Genomic DNA, 20897 nt, shown 5'->3' on the forward strand with positions numbered 1-20897 from the left:
CCAGTGACGGCACCGCAGGGTGCGTGGCCAATCAGCGCGGCCCCCGAGGAGGCGGCCTCGGCCCCGCCCCCCTGCGCCCAGGGCCAGTGAGGCGCCGGCGCCGGCGGCCGCGGCGGGGTGAGAGGCCGCGAGGCCCCGCCCCGTCCTCCCCTTTCCCCTTTGCCCCGCCCTTCCCGCCCGGCCCCCCCACAGCCCCGCGCCGCCGCTGGTGCCGGTCCCCGCGCTGGGCCCGCCCCCGCCCCTCCCGCGGCCCGCGAGCGCGCCTCACGGCTCCTGTCTCCCCTCCCTCCTTCTCTCTCACGCCTAGCGCAATGGCGGCGGCCGCAGCGGAGCAGCAACAGTTCTACCTGCTCCTGGGAAACCTGCTCAGCCCCGACAATGTGGTCCGGAAACAGGCAGAGGTAACCGAGTTCACCGCCCCCGTCTCCGCGCCCTGGCCGGCGCGCCGACCCTTTCCCGACGCCGGCAGCGCCGGGCCTCGGCCGGTCCGCGGCGGCCGCGCAGGCTGGGCCCGGCGGGCGGCGGCCGCGCAGCCCACGTGTGAGGCGGCCCGCGGCTCCCGGTCGTGCCCCCGGGCTTTTCCGGCCATTGCTGCCGTGGCGCCCGACACCAGTTACCTCCCTGCCGCCGCTCGCACCCACGTGCGGCCGCTCCCGACGCGCTGCCCCAGTCCAGGTGTGGGGTGCCGGGCGGGCCCGGGGCCCCAACTTCGCTGGCCACCCCCTTTCCGAGCTCCCCGCTCGCCCCTTTCCCGCTTTCTCCCAGCGGGAGCCCCCACCGCCTTTCCAGCTGCTGTCTCCACCCAGCCTAGCGCTGTGGGTCTCCCAAACCCTGGCTGCTACCTTACCCGTCACGCCTGCTTCTACCCCCTGCTCATCTCCCACACCGTCTGTCCCTCTCTTTTTAAATGTGTACCCTTCCTTGTCGCTGCTGCCTTTTTTCATTTAGTTCTTTCTCATTTTAGTTCCTAACATCAGAAGCCAGATTTCCCTACCCCTTTCCACCCCCAGTTCTGTGAAGTTGCCTTTAGGGTTTCTTTCTATGCAGTTTCCACCTTACTCTGGGCTTGTAATACACTTACTCTGCTCTTCCTTCAGACAAATTTTCTTTGCTCTCTAGAGAATCGTGGGATAAATGGGATGTAGTGGGACTTCCGTTGTTTAACTGGGCCAGTACCATATGTTTAAGTCTTCAACTTCATTAAATATAACCGTAATCTGTTTTTTCAAACCACCTCTTGTTCCTGGCCTCCAAAATGTGGAGATACTCTCAAGTGACAGTAATTTAAATATATCTGTAAGCTCATTTACCGGGTTCACTGGAAGACTGATGTTACATCGTCAGCGTTGAGACCACGATTATTATGGGATATTTCCAGGGGAGGGAGAAACTTTCCAGTTTCTTAGCTGACCGCTAAACTTGGTTATATATGGGTTTTTTTGCAACCATGAGATTGAAGAGTTTTATAAGATTAAATGAAGGATGTTCAGCCGGATATTTTTAAAGAGCAAAAATTAATTTTGCATATAGCCAATGAAATTGACTACAGGTCCTCTTCTGAACTCAGGCCTGAAGACTTTTCCAGGTGTCCTTAAAACAAGTGTTAATACTTGTTTTGAATAGATGGTGGATGTGCTGGTTATACTTAGAGGTTTTATATTAAGTGAAGTAAACACACCCAAAATTCTGTTCTATATGAAGAGGCATTTTCAACTATTCACTTTATTTTATATATGTAATACATGTTCAGGGTAAAAATTCAAACAGTGAATAGGTTCTTATCCCATTTCCCAAAGGTGACCACTTTTAAGTGTCTCGTGAGTCTTTCCTGAAATTTTAACATACACATTGATTTTTTACTTGAATGGGCTTATAATACTATTTACACTATTTTGCAACTTGAATTTTTCACTCAGTGTATTTCACATTGCCTCATAGGTGAGTTTTTTGGTCAGCTATAGATTATACATCATATGGATAGATATTTATATAAGCAACCTTCTATGAAATGGATATTGTGGTTTCCAGTGACCTGCTCTTTTAAAAATAGTGCTATGCACAGGAGTACATATATACCTATCTTTGCATACTTTCCCAGGTTTACTTGGAGAATACTGAAAAGTAGGATTTGTTCCTAGAAGTAATATGCATGTATTGCATCAATTTGCCTTGGGGATATGATGATGCTTAAAAAGAAAAAATTAATGCTTTCTGCTAACTCTTGAGATAATTTTTCGCCAAAATAAGTTTTTAATCCCAACGTATAATAGAAATTTCCATGTGTTACAAAGCAGAACAGCATTGTAATTAGTAAGCTAGTTTAATTCTCCCTCTTCCCTCCAGTTGCTTAAGTCTCTATTGTCAAGCCTAGTGGGGAATCTCTCTTCTATTGAACTAAATACCAGTGTCTGGTTTAGCTTGAATTCCAGTTGGTGCCTGTTGTAAATCTTTTATCACTTACATCACATTGGGGATAGTTATCAGCATTCAGCACATTTTCTCATAAAGAATAATTGGAAATAAGTACTGTTATTCTCTTAGTCTCTTTATTCCTAGTGAAAACATTCAGATACTAGGATTTTACTTTCTTTGTATATCCTGAGAATATATTAATATGTAAAGTAAGTATCACAGTACTTACTGTGATACAGAATTTTCTAATTTGACCCCCAAAAAAATAAATGTTAAGAGAAGTTCTCTGGTACCATGTAATGTCCTTTTCTTTTTTGCCTAATGAAATAAGCGTTTTATAACAAATCAAATGAAATAAAATTAGCGTTAAGTCTGATACAGCAAATATAGAAATATTTTCTATGAACTGAAAAATTGGCCAGGGCTCAGTAAATATCTTTGTAATTTACTCATTCAAAATAAAAATACTTAGTTGACACATAAATACCAAACTGTTGACTAAGGTGACTTCTTTTGTATTCAAATATGGTTATATATTTGGTTGATATCATTGAAGGGATGTCAAAACTCTAAAAAGTTAAAACTTTTTTCATCGTATACGCCATTCAATAGGCTTTATAGTTTATTTCTATTTTTTAAAACCTGTAAGGATATTAACTTTATAGAAAATGTTTCTCATTTGAAGAAACATATGTGAATGTCCCTAAGTCTCAGAATACAATAACTATTGAATAAATAGTTGACAAGTAGTACAGAGTATTCATGGTATTTATCACTAGACATTTTTATACGACATAAGCTTAAGTATTTATTAATCATATGCATGGATTTTGTTTTTTTTTTTACTAAGGTTCTCCATACAGAATTTGTTCCTCATTGATTCTAATAGAGAATTTCATTGAGTGTTTTTTGTAGAGATGGGGTCTTGCTGTGTTGCCCAGGCTGGTCTTGAACTCCTGGCCTCAAGTGATCCTCCCATCTCCCAAAGTGTTGGAATTACAGGCATGAGCCACCACACCCAGCCCGTTGTTGAGATTTCAATAGACAGCGGATAACAGTGAAAAATATACCTGATTGTTGAGGAACCAGGGTGTTAATAGATAAAAGTCATGCATCCCCTTTTACTTTTCCTCATACAAGGTAGGCTCACTATAAATATTTATGGAATGAGATGAGTACATATGAGCATTTCTTCATGGGCAGGGAAGAGGCAGAGGAGAAGTCTTTGCATTGTGTAAATTGTATAAGGTGGAATCAGATAGAATTGAAATTTTTTTTGCCACAACACTGGTAACATTCATTGAACCTAAGGACTAGTGCTAGGAATAGTATTAGAAACAATCTTTATAATTCTTTTATGCTGATGTGCTGGGTACTCAGATACAAAGATAAAGAGTTACCATTCCTGTCTGTGTGGAACTTAGACTGTTTAACCATTATCCTTTTTTTTTTTTTTTTTAATTATTATACTTTAAGTTCTAGGGTACATGTGCATAACGTGCAAGTTTGTTACATATGTATACTTGTGCCATGTTGCTGTGCTGCACCCATCAACTCATCAGCACCCATCAACTCGTCTAACCATTATCCTTGACCATTGTGATGGTATTGATGTAATACTGTATTTGGATTACCACAATGGAACATATCAGATGGAGAGAACCCTCTCTCAACAGAAGTCATCTGTCACTCATACTAAACTCTCCCACCATTGGCTTCTAATTCATTATGGAGTAGAGTTTAATATTTGACCCAATGTTGAATCTACTAGAGTTAGACCAACAGTCTACATAGTCAAACCAACAATTCCCCCTGGGCAAGAGTAGGGAGCTTCAGGATTTATATTAGGTTTTCTGAGAGTGATAGCCTAGTAAAGAAGTGTTTGGCCGGACACAGTGGCTCATGCCTGTAATCCCAGTACTTTGGGAGGCCGAGGCGGGTGGATCACGAGGTCAGGAGTTCAAGACCAGCCTGGCCAAGATGGTGAAACCCCGTCTCTACTAAAAATACAAACAAATTAGCCAGGCACAGTGGCAGGTGCCTGTAATCCCACCTACTCCGGACACTGAGGCAGGAGAATCGCTTGAACCTGGACAGCAGAGGTTGCAGTGAACCAAAATCGCGCCACTGCACTCCAGCCTGGGCTACAGAGTGAGACTCCATCTCAAAAAAAAAAAAAAAAAAAAAGTTTTTGCAAAAACTTGATTTAGACTACTGGAAATTTAAGTGTTAAACATTGTTCACATTACCAGTGTATAAGTGGCTAAGTTGGGTGCTTTTTATTGTATAGTGAGATACTTTTTAAATGAAAACATTATACTGCTGGTATAAGGTAAATATTAAGTGAAAAGTCTCAAAGGTACATAACCAGGGCCGGGCGCGGTGGCTCCAGCCTGTAATCCCAGCACTTTGGGAGGCCGAGACGGGCGAATCACGAGGTCAGGAGATCGAGACCATCCTGGCTAACACGGTGAAACCCCGTCTCTACTAAAAAATACAAAAAACTAGCCGGGCGAGGTGGCGGCGCCTGTAGTCCCAGCTACTCGGGAGGCTGAGGCAGGAGAATGGCGTGAACCAGGGAGGCGGAGCTTGCAGTGAGCCGAGATCTGGCCACTGCACTCCAGCCTGGGCGACAGAGCGAGACTCCGTCTCAAAAAAAAAAAGACAAGAAAAGAAAGATACATAACCATTTTCGCATTCAGCTTGTGGGTGTCTTTACCTAAGTTATGTCTTCTGGATAAGGAAATTCAGACCATCTTCTCAGCTGTGAGTGCTTTTTGGCACAGGTTTCAGCATTGTTATGATCCTATGTGCTTTTTACTAGAATGGGAACTTGAGGTTATCAGAAGATCTTGAATTCTCCTTTCCCCCAAAATCTGTTCTTCCCCAGACAGATCTGTTTGAAAAGTTTGAAAACTGTGTAGCACTGCATAAATATAATGGTGGTTTAATGAAGTGAAACAGCTTTCAGTACCAGAGAGATTTTGAATATGGTTGGCCTTAGAGGACCAGAGTTCTGTCTGCTATTCATTGTCTGTGATCTTGGGCAAGTCATTAACTTATAAGCTTTTATTTCCTTATCTGTTAATATCTCAGGGATGCCATGGGACACTTAGTAAAAGGTTTAAGGTAGATATGGATTCAAAATAGCCTTGTTTTTCCTCCCTTGTCACTTCGTTCCAGAGAAGCCGCGTAGATATAGAGATGTGGTAGCAATGAGAGCAGGTAAGCTCTAAAGAAATTAATGTTACCCACGTAAGACTCAACTCTAAATTGCTGGATAAGAATGGATTATCTATTTACTAGGAGGCTTCTTAGAGGAAGCAGTTCCAAGTGTACTTAAGTTGATTTCTTTTCCACAGTGAGCGAATTAGAATTCTTGCATATGAATCTGCACTTCTCTGGACAGCATATAGTTGGTTCTTGTTTTTTAATCCATTCTGATCATCTGTCTTTTAATTGGTGTCAACTTTTTGTTGTTAACCAATTTGTTGCGATTTTACATTATTAACAGAGTATAGAGTGTCCTGAGTCACAAACCTCTTGCTAATAGATTTACAAAAGACATTAAAGCCTCCTGGCCAAATTGATCCTGACCACATTCATTTATCTATGTAGTATGGTTTTAATATGATCCTTGCTTGGAAGAAAATGTAGCATAAAGGATTTGAATACTTTGTTTCTCTGACTTATTTCCAGGTGTGTGTCTGGTGGTTCTAAGTAGTGGTAATTTGAACCAGTTGTACATCATCCAGTCTAAAAAATGTTAACAAAACAGTTTCTCATGATGTAAGGTGATTTTAAGTGAGCACTAATATTGGCAGCACAATGGCTTAAGTCACATTTGGCAATTTTTTGGCCCTCTTAGACCTTGAGTTTTGTTAACCAGGGATCATAAGTTGGGAAAACATGCACACACATTAGAGACATTTATTTAAGAGATACAGGTAGAAAGGAACTTGAGAACAACCCTTTGGCCATCTTCTCTTTCCCAACATATCTGAAGTGTATTTCATGTCACAGAAGGTGTTAACACCAGACCTAGATTAAATAATTTCTCGTGCATCCTTCCCACTCTTCATTTCTTTCATTGATTTACTCATGAAGTTTTCTAACGTTCTTTCCTAACCATTTTTTCTTCCCACGCAGGAAACCTATGAGAATATCCCAGGCCAGTCAAAGATCACATTCCTCTTACAAGCCATCAGAAATACGACAGCTGCTGAAGAGGTACTACCTTAATATTTGTGACTATTACATTCTTAGAAAATAAGATGATGATCGTAGTAGAAGTGAGAATTGTGATTTACCACATAGACTTTACTAGAACTTTGTACTTATTATTTACTAAAAGCTACTTAGGAATTATAATGTAATTTTTTAAGTACTTTGTATTAATGATAATTGCCTTTTTTCCATATAAGATAATGTGTCTAGGGTAGATGAAGGTTAATGGTTTTATAAATTGCATAAGAATTATTAAAGTGATTTGATTTGATTGATTGATTGATTTTGAGATGGAGTTTCACTCTGTTGCCCAGGCTTGAGTGCACTGGCACCATCTCGGCTCACTGCAACCTCTGCCTCCTGGGTTCAAGCAATTCTCCTGCCTCAGCCTCCCGAGTAGTAACTGGGATTACAAGCCTGCGCCACCACGCCTGGTTAATTTTTGTGTTTTTAGTAGAGACGGGGTTTCACCATGTTGGCCAGGCTGGTCTCGAACTCCTCACCTCAAGTGATCCACCTCCGTCAGCCTCCCAAAGTGCTGGGATTACAGACATGAGCCGCCATACCCAGCCTAATTGAAGTGCTTTTTGCAGCTAAAAATCTTTCCTTGAAACAATTTATTCTGAAGAAGTAAATTAGTTCAGTGTTTTGATGTGTTATCAATGTTTTGGAAAAACATTTTTTTCCAATCTTTAAAAATTTATGCTTATAACCATCTCTAGATAAGTGTATGTACTAAAGATATACTTAGGAATGGAGACATTTTCTAGAATATTTTATTAGAATCATGGTTTTTAGCTAATTACCTACTTCCTATACCAAATTCAAATTTGTTTTCATTTTAAGAATTATTTTTGCCTATGGTAAAAATAAGGCTGTTTTCTGGGATTTTATAGTTTCATACTTCTGATTGAGGCATTTCGTAGCTAATTTTCCTCCCCCCACCCCCAATTATAAGTTAATATCCTCATAAATATTGAATGCCATTGAATATGTGTACTTTGGAAAAGGTATTAAAATACCCAAGTCTAGAAAACCATTCTACCTACAAAACATTACATTTAGAGTTCATAGTGTAAGAATTTTTTGCTAGCAGTCAAACTATATGTAAAATGCTTATCCTTGATGGAAATAAGTCATGCCAAACTTTTACATTATGTTTCACCTGACTTCTTCCAGTCAATCCATTTTCTCTAAGCAGATGAATAGTCAATCAGTTTAGACTAGCAACTTCATGTTCTCCCAACCACTTTAAAAGCCATATGAAAGTATCCCAGGTTTTTTTTCCTAGATGACAAGAGGTGCTTTTTTTGCTTTTGTAGCATGTTTTTTTCTGTAACTCAAAATGGATGTCAAATGTGAATAACCCTATATAGGGTGACTTCTATCACTAAAAACAGATGACTGTTTTAATTCTTGAAGATTAGTGCAAGTTAGCTAGTAAACAATTTAAAGCCAAGAATAATAATGAAAATTATTGAATTTTAATTTTAAAAACTTGTATTAAGCCTTATTTAAATCTTAACTTGATTTAAGAATTAGATGATTATTGTGAATTAGTGACAGCATCTTGATTATATCTTTAGTTTTTGGTATATGTGTGGGAAGAATTGCACGTGAGTTTTAACCACTTTTATAAGAATTGTAACCACTTTGAATTATTTCTAGAACATGTTAAATATTTGTAAAGGTTTCTACCTACCATAAATGTTTCAATAAAAAGATTTTTCAGTGAAAAGTAGTGGAGAAAAAAAATTATCAATTTTATTTGTATAGCTTAACATTTTTTGTTGGTCAAATTCCCAAAGTAATTATAGTGATAATGAGTAACATCAACTTGGAGAAATCAAGAGCAGGAAAGATTAGGTGCAGTATTCCCAATAGTTTATTGGTTCGATTTGATAAAATTTGAGTATGGCATTTGTCTTAGCTTTTCTTTTGATAATCTCAAGAAATGTTAAACAGAAAATGCCAAACTTAATTACACAGATTTGAAAATGAAAATCCAAGAATACACATGTTGAGATGGATTAGCACTTTTTAGGTATTGGAAACTTGTAATGTTTGTTTGCATGAAAGAAGCATTTTATCTAAGATGTTAATCAAAGGGCAGTTATGTAACAAGTTAAGTCAGTCTGGGAGCCTGAGGTTGGGTGGGAAAGGCACTTGATATTCTAGAATGAGACCAGACAGAGAGGTAGGAAAAGAGCATTCATTATAGGGTTTACAGTTTAAGTTTTGTTTTTCTCCCAAATAATGTGTTAAAAATAGGGATTAAAGACAGGTTTATCATTGCTAAGATATGTGTTCGTAGTTGAATTGTAATGTGATTAGGAGTTCTCCTCACCTTGAGTACAAATGGCTTATTTTGTGGCACTAAGAAAATAAGTCTATGTAATAGATAATGTAATTAGAAATAGTTATATTTACTTCTTTAGAAAATTAGCAAGGCGCTTTTGAAATATAAAAATACAATGGTGAAATACATCAGTGGCAGAGTGAATCTAGTTATTAACGATGTTGTCTATTTATAGGCTAGACAAATGGCCGCCGTTCTCCTAAGACGCCTCTTGTCCTCTGCATTTGATGAAGTCTATCCAGCACTTCCCTCTGATGTTCAGACTGCCATCAAGAGTGAGCTGCTCATGATTATTCAGATGGAAACACAATCTAGTATGAGGAAAAAAGTTTGTGATATTGCGGCAGAACTGGCCAGAAATTTAATAGGTGTGTATGCAGGTGCGCTCATGTTACCAAAAACATGGGTATATCCTTCCTTTTTTTTTTTTTTAGTGGAATCTTACAGTAAGACTCATAAGTACCTGAGTAGCATTTATTCTGTTTAAAATGAGTGTGCTTGTGGATTTTGCATTTAGAGCCAGAAATTACAGACAGATGTTTGTGAAATCCAGTCATAGGACTTACCTGTTGGTATTCAAAGTACCCATGTGAGGCTAGGCACAGTGGCTCACGTCTGTAATCTCAGCACTTTAGGAGGCCAGGGTGGGCACATCGCTTGGGTCCAGCAGTTCAAGACGAGCCTGGGCAACATGGCAAAACCCCATCTCTACAAAAAATTAGTGGGCATGATGGTGTGCACCTGTAGTCCCAGTTACTTGGGAGGCTGAGATGGGAGATCACCCCAGAAGCTGGAGACTGCAGTAAGCCGTGATCATGCCACTGCACTCCGGCCTGGGCAACAAAGCAAGATTCTGTCTCAAAAAAAAAAAAAAAAAAAAATCCATGTGGAAAAGTAATTTTATAATTTGCTTGAAAATGGACAGTTATATTTCCTTCTAAATCTATAATGTTTTAGAAGCACGGGCTAATTAATGGTATAACCTACTTTGTACATTAAACTTGCCAGTTGAACTAAAAATCAGTGACTCCAGTGCTTTTGCTGTTGTATATGTATGCTGATAAATATATACATATACTGTTATGCAGCCATATACTATGTCTTTGTTTTGTTTTGTTTCTGGTTTTTTTTAAGAGACAGAGTTTCACTCTTACTGCCCAGGCTGGAGTGCAATGGTGCGATCTTAGCTCACCACAACCTCTGCCTCCCAGGTTCAAGTGATTTTCCTGCCTCAGCCTCCTGAGTAGCTGGAATTAGCTGGTGGCATGCACCACTACGCCCGGCTAATATTTTTTTGTATTTTTAAGGTTTCTCCATGTTGGTCAGGCTGGTCTGGAACTCCCGACTTTAGGTGAGATGTCCATCTCAGCCTCCCAAAGTGATAGGATTATAGTTGTGAGCCACTGTGCCCAGCCTACTGTGTACATTTTTATTGCCCAAAAAATATTTTTTTAAGTGAGGTAAAAGGCAAACATCATAAAATGCATTTTACTAAAGGTAAAAATCCTTTTTGGCCAACTAAAAATAATAATAATGTAATTGAACATGCTACTTTTTTATCTTGCTGCAAAAAGCTTTATTTCCATTTGGTCTAGGGCTTGGGAGAGATCTCCAGCGTGGTGGCTGGAGGGAGAGGCTCAGACAGAAACCCTGATAGTTTGAGGGGGACCCTCAGAGGTTCCTGGGCTTTTAGTGTTGTTTGATGATGAGCCTTTCGAAGAGACACTTGCCCAGCTCAACCTAGGAGCCAGCTAGCCTGTGGAGGTTGGTCACATGGTCACCCATCTTAATGAGTTTCACTTCCTCATCTAGGAAGTGGCTCTCCTAGAAGTCACAGAGATGGGAATCTGTGCAGGCAGAACCCACGGCATGAAGATCCAAAAGGGCCTGGTTCCTGGTTCAAGTTCTTCTCCAGGGCCATGACAGCTTCCATGGTGTCTCGGGTTTTGTCCCACTCATCTTTGTACTTCCTGCTCGTAGAAGAGAGTGTGGCCACCACTGTCTTTTTTTTTTTTTTGGACAGGCATTTATAAGTGTGATTGTAAGTGCAGCTTGTTTAGATGGCATTTTTAATAGTTGAAGATCAAGGTTAAATGGAACATTATTATTGATTGAGCTTAGTACATTATGACACTAATTTTAAAATCTCATCAACCAGTAATGCAGTAAGTTCTTGTTCAATTCAGCCAGCAGATTATATGCTTTCTTATATCAACCATTTCTTAGAAACTAATGGGGAATGTGTCAATTCTTTATATTTTAGATGAGTTCAAATTAATTTTTTTAGACAGAGTTTTGCTCTGTTGCCCCGGCTTGAGTTCAGTGGTGTGATCACGGCTTACTGCAACCTCCACCTCCCGAGTTCAAGTGATTCTCCTGCCTCAGCCTCCCATACGCCCAGCAATTTTTGTATTTTTTTAGTAGAGATGGTGCCAACTGGCTTTCACCCTGTTGGTCAGGCTAGTCTTGAATGCCTAACCTCAAATGGTCTGCCCTCCTTGGCCTCCCTAAGTGCTGAGATTATAGGCATGAGCCATAGCACCTGGCCCTAATTTTGAATATTTTTAAATTGTTCAGAAAACTCTACTTTCCAGTTTTAAGTATGTAAATATGAATTTTTATAGGTGACATCATTTCTTATTCAGAAACACTTAACAATGCAAACCTTTCCAAAGTGTTCAAAGTGCTCTCATAGATTTTTTTTTAAGCTACTATTTTATTTCCCCTCAAAGTATCATCTTTAGGTTGAAGAGACATTTAATGTCAGCTTAGCAGCACACTTGTCATTTCACAAGAGTTCAAATATGGGGGGAAGTTTAAAAAGAAAACATCTGTAATTCATCTGTGAGTTGTGTAACTTTTAAGGTCTTTGCAACAGTCTAACCATAGTCTCATAAATGGCACAGTAGATTTTTGTGGTCACTCATTTTTATTATAAAGTATTATTTAAAATCTCCTAATCTTGTTAAATAATAAACATATTAATAACATCCTCTGGCACTATTTGCACCAAACTGCAAAGTGTGAGCACCCTGTGTGAGTCCTGAGATTCTAACCCTGATTTCTTCTCAAGTTCCAAAGTAATCGTTACTTTGATTTCAAGACCTTGCCACCAAATACTAGCTTTGCCTACTTTTTCAACTCTTTAATGACAATGGTATATATAAAGGAGTCAAGCAATCAGATATTTGTACAGTTAAAAGTGCTGCCTTCTCTTCAAATTCCGCTCCTTAGAAATAACCTCTGCGGGCCAGGCGCGGTGGCTCATGCCTGTAATCCTAGTACTTTGGGAGGCAGAGGCAGTTGGATCACCCGAGGTCAGGAGTTTGAGACCAGCCTGGCCAACATGGCAAAACCTCGTCTCTACTGAAAATACAAAAATTAGCCAGGCATGGTGTCAGGTGCCTGTAATCCCAGCTACTCAGGAGGCTGAGGTAGGAGAATCGCTTGAACCCTGGAGGTGGAGGTTGCAGTGAGCCAAGATCACGCCATTGCACTGCAGCCTGGGTAAAAGAGCGAAACTCCATCTCAAAAGAAAGAACCTCTGCTGATACCTGATTAACCCAAATACAGAGTTGTTTGGTTTGTTGGTTTGTTGGTTTTTTTTTTTTTTTAACACGATTATGATGCCATTTTTATGGCTAAAGGACAGAATGTTATGGAGTTTTTAAAACTGGCAAAAGTGACATTTTTCGCTACGCCATGTTTTGAATGAGGCTTATGAAAGGATTTACTCCTAGAATATTGAAGTTCTGACTTACACACTTCATGTCTGGATTTCTTTACTTTTAGATGAAGATGGCAATAACCAGTGGCCCGAAGGTTTGAAGTTCCTTTTTGATTCGGTCAGCTCTCAAAATGTGGGACTACGAGAAGCTGCCCTTCACATTTTCTGGTATATACATTCATCTAGTTTTTTGAGACATTTGATTTCATGAATGCCCTAAACACCTTTTAATTGATTATTTTAGCCTAATTTAACTTTATACTTAAAATGGAAATAATGCCTTTACATAAGCTTTGTTTGTATTTGTATTGGAAGCAAAAATTTTTTTAAAGGGCCTTTTATTTCATGTTGTGATCTTTTTTGTACACAAAGGTTCTCTACAGCTTGCTTGCTTTCTCTTTGTCTTTTATGATTCTGAAAGTTTTATTGAACAGTTTACTCTCGTTTATTTGGAGATTAACACAATACTGAATGTAGCTTTTCAAAAACCACATTAATAATGGTGTCTTGAAGAGGAGAAGGAGAATGCAGGTGAATCCCCATTATGTTTTCTGAATCTTCTGTGGCCAAATTTTATAATATTTTAACAAACATGTATATTTATAATCAAATAGTCTAAGTTTAGAATTAAGTGATTATTCTTTGCCTCACTGTGTTATATTTTTCTACTACACCTAAAATGTGATCAAGATCATACACATTTTAGGCATTGTATCATTTTCTACTTTAGTTGTCTTATGTATCTTTGTTAATATCAGTAATTCAGATTAGAGAATGCAGATGGTCAGAGAGCATAGTTACTGTAGTTTTCATCTGAAAACCTGTGGTTGCTCTTGTCCCATCCTGCACTCCAGGTCAGCTTTCGACTGAGACAGAGTAATAAGGATAAAAGCATGTAGCTGGGAATGGGCTGTTGAGTAGCCTCTACTCCCAGCCCAGACTTCTCCAGTATGTTTTCATTCACTTAACCCAAAAACAGGATTGCTTAGAAAATGGGTAGATGATGTTCAACCTATGGATTAATGCGTACTGAGTCAGGTAAACAAACAGTTCATTAGAGATTCTAGCTCATACTTTACCAAGATATTAATATAATGTAGCTTTTAAAGAATGTTTGGATTATCTTTTAGGAACTTCCCTGGAATTTTTGGGAACCAGCAGCAGCACTATTTAGACGTCATCAAACGGATGTTAGTTCAGTGTATGCAAGATCAGGAACACCCGTCGGTAAATAATTTCAATCCTATTAATATTGCCATCGATTTTAATCTAATTTGTGAAAGAAATTAGTGTATTAGGAGGTTTTTACTTTTATACTTTAAAATGTAAACACCAGTTTTACTGATAAAGAATAATTTGATCTTGAGTAAGAAAGCTTGAATTTGCGTTTATCAAAAATTTCTCATACTTGACATTTTTTCCTCTTCATTTTAGATTAGAACTTTATCTGCTAGAGCTACAGCTGCATTTATACTTGCAAATGAGCATAATGTTGCTCTGTTCAAACATTTTGCAGACTTGCTACCAGGATTTCTACAGGTATGAAAACAGTATAGAATAAATCATAATTATACCTTACTTGGTTCTTTAATGCATTCAATCATTTATGCAATAAATTCATATTGCTTATTATGAATTTATATATGAATATTTATAAGCAATAAATTCATATTGCTTATTATGTTCTGGCACTGGGGATACAAGAGTGAACAAAACATGCAGATGTCAGTCTCCATTGAGCTTATGGTTACTGCCTTTGAAAGACATTTTTAGTCTCTTAAATATTTATACTTATAAAATTTTCCTGTAAAGTAAATGGTGTAAGCAGTTATATGCTTATTATTGAATATATGGTCATGTAGATTATTTCCGTTAAATCAGTCAAATAACCTGTGAGATTTAAGGTCCATTTTACATAAGGAGAAACTACTCTTAACTACAGGGTGTGTAAGTTTGTATTATAATGTAAGTTTATGGTTAATTCACATTATCATTAAGGATGTTAATGTTTTAAGGATACTTTCTGCTTTAATCAGAAAGCAAAATAAGATTAGACAAGATAGAGTATATATTCAGGGCAACTTGAGTCTATGCTCCTGGGGAAAAAAAATTTATATTAATTAAAATAAAATTTAAAAGATTGTACAAGTTAGTGGTTCCCAATCTTCAGACTCCAAACTCCTTTTTTATGACAATTTTTAGTAATTTTTCAAATACTCTTCTAAAGATGAAATGCATAAGTAATGTAACATATATGTGCACAATTTTTTAGAATATATATATGGCCTTAACTAAATATAAAGAACTACAAAGAAAACATATAATAAAATGGCTTGCTTTTCCTTATGTGAATGGTCAGACAAGACTACACTAAAAGACATAATAGACTAGGTGGTTTCCAAGTGATCTATACAAATGTAATAGCTAAAACTGGACTGATAACAAAGATATTGGTAAGTCAAACACCACAGTTCCCATTAGAATTGGTGATAAGATTTCCTAAAATAGTAAGGTTCTGAACAAAGCAATGTAGAGAGTGAGTCTCTCTTATTCAGAATACTTGGGAATAGAAGTGTTTCGGATCTCAAAATTTTTTCAAATTTTGAAACACTGTGTTTGTGTTACACTTACCAGTTGAGCATCTCAAGTCAGAAATCCGAAATACTCAAATGCGCATTTCCTTTGAGTGACGTGTCTGTGTTCAAAAAGTTGAGGATTTCAGAGCATTTTGGATTTGGGATGTTCCACCTGTATGTATCCATTCTTGATTGATACAGTAGTTACATTGCGGGGGGATAACAGTTGTTGAAACCAGACAAAACATAATTTGTGAGTTAGGCTCTAGGTTCAGATCACTATAAAGAGTTTTTCCTTTTTATAAATGTCTGGGGTTTGTACAAATGTGAAATGCATAATGAGAAGATCATGTAAGTCCCTTGTGCTTGTGTCTCAGGTCAGGACATTTAGTATCCATGGCCTTTGCCCATCCTCAACCGTGTGACCATCAGGAAATATCTCCTGGGTGGAAAACCATTCCCCTTGAGAACCACTGAGTTAGAGAGGATTTAGAGGAGCTAAAATTGAAGGTTTCCACATGATAAAAGTTTATTTAAAGGATTTAGTGAAACTTCTCTCCCCATGCTATCACAATTAAAAGATAGTTTTGTGACAGAACATTAACTATAACATATTATTGCTTTAGTAGTTTATTATCTGAAATCTCTAGTTACTTTTGAAATCTAATCATGGTTTTCTTCCTCTGGATTTAGAGTAAGTTAAAATGTTTACCACAACTTTTAAGAGTTGTTATTCTGAAATTGATAATGATAAACACAAAATGCATACTTTAATACCACAGTGACCAGACTTAACATCCAAGATAAATAAAATGGGTAATATTGGACACTTTATAGGTTCTAGTACTTACTGTGCGTATGAAAACAACTAGGACATGGATATAAGAAAGGACAGAAGAGCCGAGTGTCATGGCCACACATGTGGCCCTGGCTACTCAGGAGTCTGAGGCACAAGAGTTGGAGGGTACTGTGAGCTGTGGTTGTGCCACCATACTCTAGCCTGGGTGACAGAGCGAGACTTTATTGCTGAAAAAATAAAAGGACAAAGGAAAGGGACTCCTGGTTATAAAAAAGTAATTCCTTGGCAGCCTTAAGTATTGTAATGGTTATTATAGTTTCACTGATTTTCATTTTGACTTAAATGTAAGTCTGTTTTGTATGTTTCTAGTTAACATCCATTGAAAGGAAGGTATATATGTGCCTGCAGGTAGAACATTTGCATAATATAGATTGCTAAATTACTTAGTGAAAAATAGTTTAGTAATATTTCTCTATTGTCAGCATCTTAGGAATGTTTTGGCTAAGGAGGCATCGTAAAGTGAATCTTCAACACAGACTTTCTATTTCATCTTTTCTAGGCTGTAAATGACTCGTGCTACCAGAATGATGATTCTGTCCTAAAATCCCTTGTTGAGATTGCAGATACTGTTCCAAAGTATTTGCGTCCTCACTTGGAAGCAACTCTACAGCTAAGTCTAAAGGTAAATTAAGTACGTTAGTAAACGTTCTGTTTGTTATTTGCAGGGACTAATCTAAACTATTAAATGTATACAAATATGTCTTCTTTGTAGTTGTGTGGAGACACTAGCCTCAACAATATGCAACGCCAGCTTGCCCTTGAAGTTATTGTCACCCTCTCTGAGACTGCAGCTGCTATGTTAAGAAAACATACCAATATTGTTGCACAGACTAGTAAGTCAACAGTCTTCAGATAGTTTATGTGTAATGTGGCCAAATTTTTGGATAAATTTGCTGAGGGTTGTGTAATTTCTCAGATTGTTGAGAATATAATGAATATCCTTTTAGAATCAGATGAATTTGGGAAAATGCATCTCAATACATGCAAGCGTGGACCCCCACATTGTGATTATGCCTTTAAGACTTTGCAGGCACCCTGAAATCTGGTGTTAAAAATAACATTTCTAGAGTGAACCGTGACAGACTCTATCATTTATATGTTAAATATTGGGCACAGTTAATACAGTCAAAAACAATTCAGCAGGGATATATAGATATACAGTAGCGAACTGCAAACCAAAATAATGTGTGTTACCAGTGAAGATAGGATTAGAACAAGGTCTAACACTCTAGTCGTGGCTCTGTTCACTATATTACATTGCTTTTGTTTTATAGACCCTCATTGCAGCAGAAACTTAAATGGCTATTGTGCTATGGAAATACTACTTTAAAGTTTCATTGTGCTGGGATAAGGACTTGAGAACTAACCTGATCATTTTCTGGCCTAGCCATTTCTTAATGAGCTAATGAGTACTTGAACACTTAATTTAGAGGGTAAATACATCACCAGATTTATTTCGTAGTGGTACCTACCTTTTGTCTTACACTGAGGTAGTGGTTGGAATTTTAGAAACATTTCCATTAAAGTCAGGAACAAGAAAAATATCTCCTTTATCACTGTTCGTGTTGTACTGACTGCCCCAGCTGATGCATTAAGAGATAAAAATAAGTTATAAGAATTAGAAACGATGGCCGGGTGCGGTGACTCATGCCTGTAATCCCAGGACTTCGGGAGGCTGAGGCAGGCAGATCACTTGAGGTCAGGAGTTCGAGACCAGCCTGGCTAACATGCTAAAACCCCGTTTCTACTAAAAACACAAAAAATTAGCTAGGTGTGATGGTGCATGCCTGTAATCCCAGCTACTCAGGAGTCTGAGGCAAGAGAATTGCTTGAATCCAGGAGGCGGAGATTGCAGTGATCCCAGATTGCACCATTGCACTTCAGCTTGGGCAACAAGAGTGAAACTTGTCTCAAAAAAAAAGAATTAGAAACAAAAATATTGCTTATTTGTAGGCTATGAGGTTATCGTCTACAAAAAATTCTAAAGACTAAACAGATAAACTGCTAATCAAAGGGTTAAGCAAGATCCTTAGATATGAGAGCATTTTATTGTAAGTGTTCCATTATACGTAGTAATCACTTAGAAAATTTTATAGGCATGAGTTGTAGTAACTGGGAATAAATCAAAAGGTATATAAGACTTATATGGAGAATGTTGAATAACATATTGAAAGACTAATACAAGAACGAAGTGTCAGTTCTCAAATTAATCTAGGGTTATGATAGAACGATCCTGAAATTCTTCTGAAAGAACATAGGGCCTGGAGTAGCCAAGACAATTTTGACAAATAAAGTGGAGATCTTGCCCCATCAACTCTGTGAATTTAGAATGCATTGATGATGCGGGTGTTGACAATGGATTGGATGGAACAAAGGATAGAGTGTAGGAGAGGATCCACTCACCTGGGAACAAAGCCATTTTTAAAAAGATAATTGATCGAAAGTTCTTAGGACCCCACATACTGGCTCAGGCCTGTAATCCCAGCACTTTGGAAAGCCAAGGTGGGCAAATCGCATGTCCTCCTGAGTTTGAGACCAGCCTGGGCAACGTGACAAAACCCTGTCTCTGCCAAAAATACAAAAATTAGTCGGGCATGGTGGCACACGCCTGTGATTCCAGCTACTCAGGAGACTGAGATGGAGGATTGCTGGAGCCCAAGAGGTCAAAGCTGCGGTGAGCCAAGATCACTCCAGCCTGGGTGACAGAGCGAGACCCTGTCTCAAAAAAAAAAAAAGTTGCTGGAATAACTGGTTCATTCTTTTTTTTTTTTTTTTTTTTTAATAGATTTATGGGGAACAGGTGGTGTTTGGTTTAGTGGTGATTTTTGTGATTTTGGTGCATCCATGACGGGAGCAGTGTACGCTGTACCCAGTGTTTAGTCTTTTATCCCTCACTCCCCTCCCCACCTTTCCCCTGAGTCCCCAAAGTCCATTGTATCATTATTATGCCTTTGCATCCTCATAGCTCAGCTCCCACTTAAGAGCTGAGAATATAACTGGTTATTTCTATGGAGAAAAAATTTCAACTCTAGACAGCTTATTAAAAAAATAATTTGGGTTCTACTGAAGACCTGAATATCACCTTGCACACTAGAACTAGTTAAAAAAATTAAATTAAGAACTAAATATTACAGATACATTTTATAAGTAATGCTTAATAGTAGATTAAGACTGCACTTTAAGACTGAAGCATTTTAACACTGAATCACAAACCATTGATGTAAACATTGCCAAATTTGTAAATGTTAAAACAGTTTTTTGACCAATCGGATATACCATAAACGAACTGAAAAGCCACAGACTGGAAGAAAATAATTACAGTGCACACAATCAACAGTTTTGTTATCTAGAGAATACACAAAGGCTGAGAAGAGGAAATTCATTGCTCTTTTTGTTTAAGACGGGGTCTCGCTCTGTCACCCAGGCTAGAGTGCAGTGACGTGATCTCAGCTCACTGCAGCCTCCCAGGTAGCTGGGACTACAGGCACATGCCACCACACCTGGCTAATTTTTGTTTTTTGGTAGAGATAGGGTTTTACCATGTTGCCCAGGCTGATCTTGAACTCCTGGGCTCAAGGGATCCTCCCACCTCAGCCTCCCAAAGTGCTGGGATAACAGGTGTGCACCAGCAGGCCCAGCCAGGAAATTCATAAAAGAGGGATCTGAGATATCTAATGAACCCTGCTAAGTCTCAATAAAAACCAGTGTAATTGTGGAATACAAGTTGCCCAAAAGTTTGACAATATCAATTGTTGATGAAAGATGTAGAACCAAGAGGACGCTTATTCCGGCCACAGGGCACTTCACACATTTTTGTGAAATAATACAGACCTCCACTGAAACGTCACATAGTTTCTGCAACAGCTGTGCAGAGCACAGCTTGTTTGGTAATTATTATTATTATTATTTTTTTTTTTTTTGAGATGGAGTCTCACTCTGTCACCCAGGCTGGAGTGCAGTGGCTCATGTGATCTTGGCTCACAGCAAGCTCCACCTCCCAGGTTCACGCCATTCTCCTGCCTCAGCCTCCCGAGTAGCTGGGATTACAGGTGTCCGCCACCACGCCCGGCTAATTTTTTTGTATTTGGGGTTTCACCATGTTAGCCAGGATGGTCTCGATCTCCTGACCTTGTGATCTGCCCGCCTTGGCCTCCCAAAGTGCTGGGATTATAGGCATAAGCCACTGCGCCTGGCCTTGCTTGGTAATTTTTTAGTACTATTTGAAGGTAGTAATAACGATTTCATGCCTAGACTCATGCTTGTCAGAGAGAAGATGTAATAATCTCATCAAAGCAAATTTTATAGGAGGAAGAAATTGGAAACAACTAAAATGTTTATCAGCTGGACAGTGGGTAGTATGTTTATATAATGGAATGCTATTAATTAAATTGAAATGCTTATGTGTTGAGAAAAAAGCAAATTGCCAAGGTGCATATATTATGAAACCATTTATTATATAAAAAATCGAATCTTGAAATAGTACTGTAATTTTGTATAGAGATATAGATCTGTAGTTCAAGTGTGAAAAAAACAATTGAGGAATGTGAAACATCTGTTTTGTGATGTTGCTTCTTACCTCTGGTGACCGGGGGAGAATGTAATTGGATTTGGGAATTTCATAGGAGGGTTTGACTTATGAATGTTACTTTTTAAAGAAAAGATAAAAGCAAATATGACAAAAGGTTAAAATTTAACAAACCAGGTTTTGGGGGCACAGACAAATAATTGTTCTGTCTT

General features: G+C 38.6%; 1 protein-coding gene across 1 annotated transcript in view; it reads left to right on the forward strand.

Moving 5' to 3' along the window:
- The first annotated feature begins 289 nt into the window (after positions 1–289).
- Positions 290–20897, forward strand: part of IPO5 (importin 5) — a 47518-nt gene continuing 26910 nt past the window's right edge. The window contains exons 1-8 of the mRNA XM_005586124.5: positions 290–401; positions 6562–6642; positions 9174–9366; positions 12791–12893; positions 13856–13952; positions 14160–14264; positions 16660–16782; positions 16873–16993. Coding sequence (XP_005586181.2) covers positions 312–401; positions 6562–6642; positions 9174–9366; positions 12791–12893; positions 13856–13952; positions 14160–14264; positions 16660–16782; positions 16873–16993 — 913 coding nt within the window. The 5' untranslated portion in view covers positions 290–311. The remainder of the gene's footprint in view (positions 402–6561; positions 6643–9173; positions 9367–12790; positions 12894–13855; positions 13953–14159; positions 14265–16659; positions 16783–16872; positions 16994–20897) is intronic.

Source organism: Macaca fascicularis, chromosome 17 (genome assembly GCF_037993035.2).
Source record: "Macaca fascicularis isolate 582-1 chromosome 17, T2T-MFA8v1.1".
In the NCBI taxonomy this organism is placed as follows: Eukaryota; Metazoa; Chordata; class Mammalia; order Primates; family Cercopithecidae; genus Macaca; species Macaca fascicularis.